General features: G+C 32.7%; 1 protein-coding gene across 1 annotated transcript; it reads left to right on the plus strand.

The window, feature by feature from the left end:
- Positions 1-1,642: 1,642 nt before the first annotated feature.
- LOC108454455 (COP9 signalosome complex subunit 4) lies at positions 1,643-5,228 on the plus strand. The gene is made up of 14 exons (XM_017752922.2): positions 1,643-1,922; positions 2,000-2,151; positions 2,533-2,636; positions 2,740-2,800; positions 2,952-3,044; positions 3,141-3,241; positions 3,488-3,596; positions 3,682-3,726; positions 3,862-3,930; positions 4,019-4,110; positions 4,192-4,234; positions 4,379-4,438; positions 4,608-4,667; positions 4,757-5,228. The coding sequence occupies exons 1-14, from the start codon at positions 1,793-1,795 to the stop codon at positions 4,829-4,831; spliced, it is 1,194 nt and encodes a 397-aa protein (XP_017608411.1). The 5' UTR covers positions 1,643-1,792; the 3' UTR covers positions 4,832-5,228.
- Positions 5,229-9,014: the final 3,786 nt, after the last annotated feature.

Here is a 9,014-nt window from a genome sequence, read left to right on the forward strand (position 1 = left end):
AGTATATTCAAAAAAATAAAAAAAATCCACACTTCAGTGACAGCCAAAGGTACAAAAGGGTCAATATTTAACTATATTAGGATGATAAACCAAGTCCTAAACAAGAAAGTTTGTGTCTATCCAACCAAAATTATTTCAATGAAATGGAACCAGAGGACAAAGTAAGGATCTACCTCTTGTAAAACTCCGTTACATATCGCGAGCTGTTGTAGAAGACGAACCACATCAACACAATAACCAGTGTGTCTTCCATGGTTTAGGAACTAACAATTGGGAATTATAGTGATACTTGGACTTAAAAACTAGTGTGGTGACAAAGAAGCTAATAGGAGCCGTTGACTATTTTAAATCACAGATACGAAAGCTGATTAAAATTCCAAAATCAAACATTATAAAATAAGACAACCAACCAACCAAATACTAAAATCGATGACACAGTCAATCAGATAATACCAGAAAATAGAAAACAACTCCTTAAATAACAAAATTAGCATAATTTTGCCATTGGATAGGCTTCCACAAAATGACAATTTTCCATTTTCATCATTTTGTTAGGTAAAAGAAGACTACTGATAAAAGTCATCGAAACAAAATATTAACAGCACTACAGTGTTCAAACCCTGAAAATTCTAAATGAGAACTTAAACAGATTAGGCATCTTCAGACAAAAAGTAAGTAAAAAAGGATACTGAAAAGGTAACGCTCCCACCAATCCAACATGTAGAGTCCAAAGGTGACATTGTAGAGATAGATCTTGCGTTGAACCCAATTCATATCTCTAACCCCTAAAAACAAATACAAATAGATGCCTGGAAAAATCATTGCAGACACAAACGATGATCAATTCAAAATAATCCAATAAAATAAAAGAACACAAATTCATTGAAAATGACATTATAGTTATAAAATGTTCTATATACATTGCTAACATCATCGTAACTTATAATTCAATTTCGGTCAGCTGCAACTTCTTTTTCCTCAATACAACGGGGCCATGAACCACATATTCATACATGATTATCATAATGATGTGAGGAAACTCGATAGTCCAATATCCAAATCCTTCTTTTATATTATTTACTTGCGCTATAAAACAAACAAGAAAGAAAAGCATTTTTTCAAGGAAACGAAGTGGAATAATGCCAAACCACAACAAACCACAACAAATTAAAATCAAGAGCAGGAAAACTGAAAATTGAACAATACTTGAGTTGTATCCACGGAGAAGGAGATTATGTCTTTGGATCAAATAAAAATATAAATTTAAATGCAAGGATTGAAGGAATTCTACGCTAATTTCATTAAGAAATAGCTTCAGATTTCTCGAACAACTTAGAAAAAAAGCAAAACAAAATCTTGAGGAGAAATGAATCAAAAGCTTACCTAACCAATGAATACGCCGCCGACGGTCACGAAAATTACGGTTCCGGTGATCGGATCGAGAGTACAGAGCTCCTTTGGGATTTGCTAAGCCACAGAGAGAAAAAGAAGAGTTTTTAGCCTTTGGGTCTTGCGGTCAAAGAAGACGGCATATACTTTTCTTTAACGATTAAATGACAGAAATGCCATTTAATTTACCACGTGTCAGTTTTTAATTCGCTCATTTTGATTGCAACCAAAGAGTGGTCCGTACCGTAAACTCCCCGCTTTGATTCAGTGGCAGAAATTAGAAAGCAAAAAATAAACCACCATAAACAGTTAACCTCCGATTTCGTTAAAATCTCTCATTTCTTCTCTCTCTGGAAAAAGAAATTAGGGTTTCGAAAACTTTTGAAGCAGAGATCGAAAGCAAATGGAGAGTGCATTAGCAAACGCCTCGGAAATTATAGACCAGAGGCGGAAAATCGAGCAATACAAACACATTCTATCAACTGTTTTCTCATCCAACGACATCGTTCAAGCCAAGAAATTCATCGATCATAGTAATTGCTTTACCTTTGCTTGATTTAAAGTTATCTAAGGTTTTTTAGGTTTAATTATTTTATTTTATTCTTTTTAGTGTTATCGGACGATGTTCCACTGGTGGTATCAAGGCAGCTTTTACAAACTTTCGCTCAAGAATTAGGAAGGTTGGAGCCTGAGGCACAAAAGGAAATTGCTCATTATACCCTTGCTCAAATTCAGCCTCGTGTCGTTTCATTTGAAGAACAGGTTCCTTTTAATTTGACAGCTAGCTCTTTAGTGAAAGTTACCTGAGAATTTGGAGTTTTTTTTTTTTATTATTATTTTTTTAATTTTAAAATACCACATTGTAAACTTTTTTCTATCGTCGAAAGAGTTTGATTGAAATATCACGATTTCATTAATTCTTCTTCTTCAAATTGTTACTGTTCTTATAGTTAAGTTTTTCTCGCGGCGTGACTTCAACTTTGGTCGAAGTTTGTATGCAAAACAAAGAATAGGGTTGTTTTTTCCTCCCCTTCCCTTTTTTTAAGTTTGGCGTTTTGATTTTCTTTGGATGAGGTACTAATGGACTTATGAAATATGGATGATTGTTTAAATAAAGCTGCTTACTCTGTATGAGTTATATAGGTACTGATTATCCGAGAGAAACTTGCTGAGTTGTATGAGTCTGAGCAGCAGTGGTCAAAAGCAGCGCAGATGCTAAGTGGGATTGATTTGGATTCTGGAATGAGGTCCGAGAGTAAGATTGTCTTTAGTTTTTGTGATGAAGGTTGTTGAATATTTTCTTCTGTGTTCCTATTGATGAGCTTATCTGTTTTGTGATATGACTATCAGGGTTATTGATGATACATTCAGATTGTCAAAATGTGTCCAAATTGCCCGTCTCTATCTTGAGGTATTTCAATTTTTTGACTGAATGCTAGCATTACATAGGCAAGTTTGGATGCCTTAGATTTTCAAGGAGTAATTCAGTTATTTATTCTATTTCTTGCATGTAAAATCAATATTGAAAGGTGACCTCAAACCATTGCTTGAATATTTTACAGGATGATGATTCTGTTAATGCAGAAGCTTTTATTAATAAAGCTTCATTCTTGGTTAGCAACAGTCAGCATGAAGTTTTGATTTTACAATACAAGGTTTGGCACAGTTTTTAGGTCAATAACTGTAATTTAGAGCTGGAATTCCTGTTATTCTTTCATTTAATTTCTTTTTTCTTTTCCTCCGGTTTTCAGGTATGTTATGCAAGGATTTTGGATTTGAAGAGGAAGTTCTTGGAAGCAGCATTGCGATACTATGACATATCTCAAATTGAGAAGCGACAAATAGGAGACGAGTATGTAGTTACGCTATATTTGTTTATGTAAATGTTTTGCTTAAAGCTTTTATTAGCTGACATATACAAAAGCTAATTGATCTTGTTCTGCATCACTCTATACATGGTGTTTGCATTGATAAATGTTGTGTTTTGCATACCTTGTACAGCTATCAATATGCTTGTATCTGATTCCCGCTTTTAATTACTATCATGATATGTCTGAGGGCTTATGGTAAAAAAATTATCAATGTTCACCTATTACAGAACAATTGACGAGGATGCTCTGGAGCAAGCTCTATCTGCTGCTGTTACATGTACAATATTAGCTGGTGCAGGTCCTCAGCGTTCTCGTGTTCTTGCCACACTTTACAAAGTAAAGCTTTCTTCTGAATGTAATAGGAGTTCTTTTAAAAAAATTGTTTGATTCTAATCATGTTAATGATTTGTGCATGTTTCAGGATGAACGTTGCTCCAAGCTGAAGATTTATCCAATATTACAAAAGGTTCTCTCTTTTACATCTAGGCACACACACTCACATATATGCATTTCCTTATGCACTTGTCTTGCACATTGCTGTCTATATCTATTGCAGAACCTTAAAGTCCATCCTAATGGGGATTTTTATTGAAATTAACAGGTTTATTTGGAGAGAATATTAAGAAAACCTGAAATTGATGCATTTGCTGAAGAACTGAAACCACATCAGGTTATAAAAAGTTTGAACTAGCCTACGTATTGCATTTACAATAAAAGTAAATTTTTCCGTCTTTGATTAACCTTTTGTTGCCCAACAGAAAGCATTGCTTCCTGACAATTTTACTGTGCTGGACCGTGCCATGATAGAGCATAATCTTCTGAGTGCAAGCAAACTTTACACAAATATAAGGTTAGAAAAATAACACTATTGATTTTCATCTTTCTTATTTCTAGGTTTGGAATTTTTTAACAAAAGCTTTTGGTTTGTCAGTTTTGATGAGCTGGGTACTTTGCTGGGCATTCCTCCTCATAAGGTACCTTTCTAAAGTTACTACCTTATGATGTAGTTGTATAGCTTTTGGTTTTCTATTTTCTGGCCTTTTCTCTCTATGTATGAGGAAATACTTCCTTAAACTGTAGTTAAACAGCAAAGCTGATTGGCTGCTTTTTCTGTACAGGCAGAGAAAATAGCCTCAAGAATGATTTATGAGGATAGAATGAGGGGATCGATTGATCAGGTTTCAATATCTTGCCACATGATTTTGTTCAGCTGCTGGTTTAATGGATTCAAAGATCAATTGATTTTTATGATTGTGTTTTCATGCTTCCCAAAGTAGAACTGAGTTCAAAGAATGTCTTTATCCGAGCTATCGCCTACATAAATAATTAAACAACCTTATGCATCAGGTGGAAGCGGTTATACATTTTGAAGATGATACAGAAGAGCTGCAACAATGGGACCAACAGGTAATGCAATCTCGAGCAGAGACTTAATTATGCCGATGAGCAACCCTCTTCAAGTGTTCTGAGATTTATATTGGCTTATGATTCTGCAGATTGTTGGTGTGTGTCAAGCTCTGAATGACATACTTGATAGCATGGCAAAGAAGGGCATGGCAGTTCCTGTGTAATCCGATGCATCTACTGAGAACAAAGAAACTCAGAAGAGGATCGACTTTAACCTTCTCCCATATGCGTAAAAGGAACATCATCGGTCACCTCTGGTTTTTACGATTTCAGTTACTGGGGTTTATTTTAGTAACTGCCATTTTGTCTTTTGGGCAGGCATGGGATTTTTGATGATCAATTAAGGGTCCTAATTAGTACTATTGTTAATCATTTCTTTTTCAGTTTGTTTGTTAAGAAAGTTGCCTTGTTGGCCAGTTATGACGCCGACATCGATTGCAGATTTGCCTGAAATATGTCTAATATCTTTAAGGGTTTCACTGAACTATCAACTTTGTTGTATTTTGTTGTTCAACTATTAATTTTTCCAATTTAATCACTAATATTTTTGAAATTAAATAATTTAATTACTTTTTTTGTTAGTTGTGGTTAGACAAGTGACAGAAATGTTAACATGGGTTATTTATTTATTTATTAATTTAGTCATTTAATATTTATACATTTTATTAATTTGATTTTACTTAACATCCCTTGAGCTTACTATTCGTCCAAAAAATATTACATTCAAACATCAAAAGTTAAAATTTTCAATTCACACTCATAATTTTAACTTTTTAAAGTCAAATACAATATCTTAAAACATTCCGTTCTCTTTCTCTTCATTAAATAATAAATAAGAAAAAAATCAAAATATATATCAAATAACAATTTCATATATTTCTACTTAAAATAAACATGAATACAAGATGAAAACATGAATTTCTCACCTTGTTTCCTTAACTTTCTCTCACTAACTCAACAAACTTATAGTAGCGATGGAAGCTTAATTTCACTTAGAATTCATGAAAAGTAAAAAGGTTTTGAGCAGATTTTTGGTTGATTGGATGAAAAGGAGTAAATATTCTTTTTTTTCCTCTTTGTTGCTGTGGGTTAGAGGAGTGTAGAAAGTTCTACATTTTTTTCTTTTTAAATTAATTTAACAAATAAAAATATCTAAATGTTCCATATTAAATCTCTCATTTTCACTTAATCAAATGGTCCAAAATCATTCAAACTACACTTTTTTCCTTTTTCTTTTACTCTTAATATATCTTCTTGAGAAATATCTATTTTACCCCTTATAATACTTTATATTCACCTTTGAAACTTATGGTCACTTTTTGATATAATTACACTTTTAACTCTTGCACCTTTACTTCTTTACAATTAGTCTATACCTCAGTTTAATAAATTAAAACAAATCATTTCCAATGACTTTCTTCCATGTCCAACTACCTCTTCTAGTTCTTATTGATTAAATGCAATTCATTACCACTAAATATTTTCTCAGAATAGTAATATTTATGACATAAAAGTTTTAGGGGAGTTATAGTTCTTCCACCTTTAAGAAATATTCTCCTTGAAATTTACCTGATTCAAACAACTGTGGATGTTGTTGTCTTCTCACTTCCTCACTTTCTCAAGTAATTTCTTCTACAGTGTGATGTCTCCGTAGCACTTTTATCAAATGAATCTTTTTATTCTTGAGCTTTTTAACCTCTTGAGCAAGTATCTTTACAGGTTCCTCATCGTAAGATAAATCAGGCTGAATCTTAATTGCTTTAGATGTAATAACATGAGAAGGATTAAATTGATATCTCCTCAGCATCAAAATATGAAAGACATTATGAATTTTCTCTAGTTTTTGTGGTAAATCCAATCGATATGCCACTAGACCTACACGTTCAAATATTTCATATGGTCCAATGAACCTCGAACTTGACTTACCCTTCTTGCCAAACCAAAAAACTTTCTTCCATGGAAACACTTTCAAGAACACTTTGTCTCAACTTCACTTTTTCTTCAGTTTCTTTAATCAAATCTAGAACTACCAGTTCACTTTTGCTCAATTCTTTCTAGCATACAAGAGTTAATGCATTTCATACCGTACAATGCCTCATAAGGTGCCATCTTTATACTTGTTTGATAGCTATTATTGTAAGTAAATTCAACCAACGAAAGATATTTCTCCAAACATCCTTTGAACTCAATTGCACAACTTCTTAATATATCTTCCAACACCTATACGCATACAATACTAAGATTTAACATAAATTCATAGTCTACCCAATTCACAAAGTTATTAAGAAATTACATGTACCACTAGTTCGATTGTCCATCTATTTGAGGATGAAAATTAGAACTAAAATTCAATTTAGTACCCAAAGTGTCGTGCAACTTTCCCCAAAATCTAGATATAAATCTTGGGTCACTGTCTAAAATAATGGAGATATGCACACCATGAAGTCATATTATCTCACTAATATACGACTCAAAATACTTCTCCAATGTAAAACTTGTTCGAACAGGTATAAAATGAGCCGACTTTGTTAATCTATCAACTATTACCCAAATGACTTTCTTTTTTCCTTAGTGGTAATCTAACCACAAAATCTATTGTCACTCATTCTCATTTTTACTCAGGTATTGTAATAGGCTACAACAATCCTGAGAGAACTTGATGCTCCGTTTTTTCTTGTTGACAAGTTAAGTATTTGGACACAAATTTTGCTATATTTCGGTTCATTCTATTCCACCAATAATAGTGCTTCAATTCAGGATACATTTTAGTACTCCCTGACTGCATTATATATGAACTACTACGAGCTTCCCGAATAATGTTTTGTCTCAACTCATCATTATTAGGCAACATAATCTACCTTCAAAGCACACACACCACCACTACTATTCAATTTAAATCTACTTGCCTTTCCATTGTTCAATTTGCTCCTTTGTAGACATAAACTTTTATTCGTGTTTTGTGCATCTTTAAATCTTTGTAGCAAAGTAGATTTAACTTTCAATTCACTAATATAGATGTATCATCATTAAAAGCTCAACGTGTACTCATCAATTTAAAGGCTACACATAAAATAGCGGAATTTCAATTTTTAAAAAATCAGTTGCAATATTTTTAACTAATGGTATTAATTTTTTACTATAGAACACATGGCATAATCATAAGTTGCCATGTGACACTGTTTAAAAAAATTAAATCATCAAGGGACCTAAATATGATTATACATTATTCAAACTTTTGACTTTTGTACTAAACTTTTGCGTCAGAATTAATTTTCCATTTCTTTCTCTTTTTTCTTTTAATTTTCTTCGATTCTTCCTTCCTCAACCATCTGTCACCGCTTCCATGACCAGCCTCCTTTCCGGCCAGAAAGTGATACAGAGTGTTGCTCTCAGTCTTCTCTTTTGATATCTCCAATTATATTTCTCGAAAAATTTCCCAAAAGCTACAGAAAAATGCCTCCAAATTGTTGAGGAAAAAAAAAAAAAACAGATTCTAGATACCAAAGCTCTCAACATGTTTTACCTTCCAGTTTTAAGTTTTCAAGATCCAACTTTTGCTTAGAAAGTTTGTGTTTTTGATGGAGTGTTCATTGAGAGTTGCAAAAAAGGAGATGGGCTTGGCGTTTAACGTTGTTTAATTGTTTGTAGTGAGAAAAGCCATTTGTTTGTTGGTGAGAAAAAAACCCAGATTCTAACAACATTTGAATGAAAATAAATAAAGTTGCAGCCATTGTTGAAACACCAATGGCTGAAACCAATCGGTTTTCTATGGAAGAAAAATGAGCTTTTTAAGCTTGATTTTAGTTTTGGAATCTTCAAATATTTGGGCTAACTCTTTCGGAAATAGAAAGAGTTACTTTGAAAATTTTAAAGGAGAAAATATTTGATTTTTATAAAAAAAATTTATAACAAACGAGAAAGGGAGGAGCCTTCGGTGATATCCTTGGCGTCTTCAATTGTTTAAGCCATGTCTATGGAGGAGATGAAAACTCGGAACAACTGTTGAACCAAAGAAGAATGTGGAGCCATCGATTCTTTTTTGCTTTTATATTAAAATTAGAATAATTATTTTCAAGTCTCTTCACTTGATAATTTATTTTTTTTACATAATAGTGCCATGTGGCACCTTATGATTGGGACATGTGTCCTAATAGGTTAAAAAGTTGATTAAATATACTAAATGACGTTAAAGTTCAAATATTAAAATTGATTTTTTAAAAGTTCAAATACTATAAAAGATGATTTGTCAAAGTTCAAATACTAAATATGACATTAAAACCATAAAAAGATAATTATAACAATATTCCTGTAACACGCATTACACGTATCCGATGCTGAGATAGGGTT

This window comes from Gossypium arboreum, chromosome 3 (assembly GCF_025698485.1).
Source record: "Gossypium arboreum isolate Shixiya-1 chromosome 3, ASM2569848v2, whole genome shotgun sequence".
Lineage (NCBI taxonomy): Eukaryota > Viridiplantae > Streptophyta > Magnoliopsida > Malvales > Malvaceae > Gossypium > Gossypium arboreum.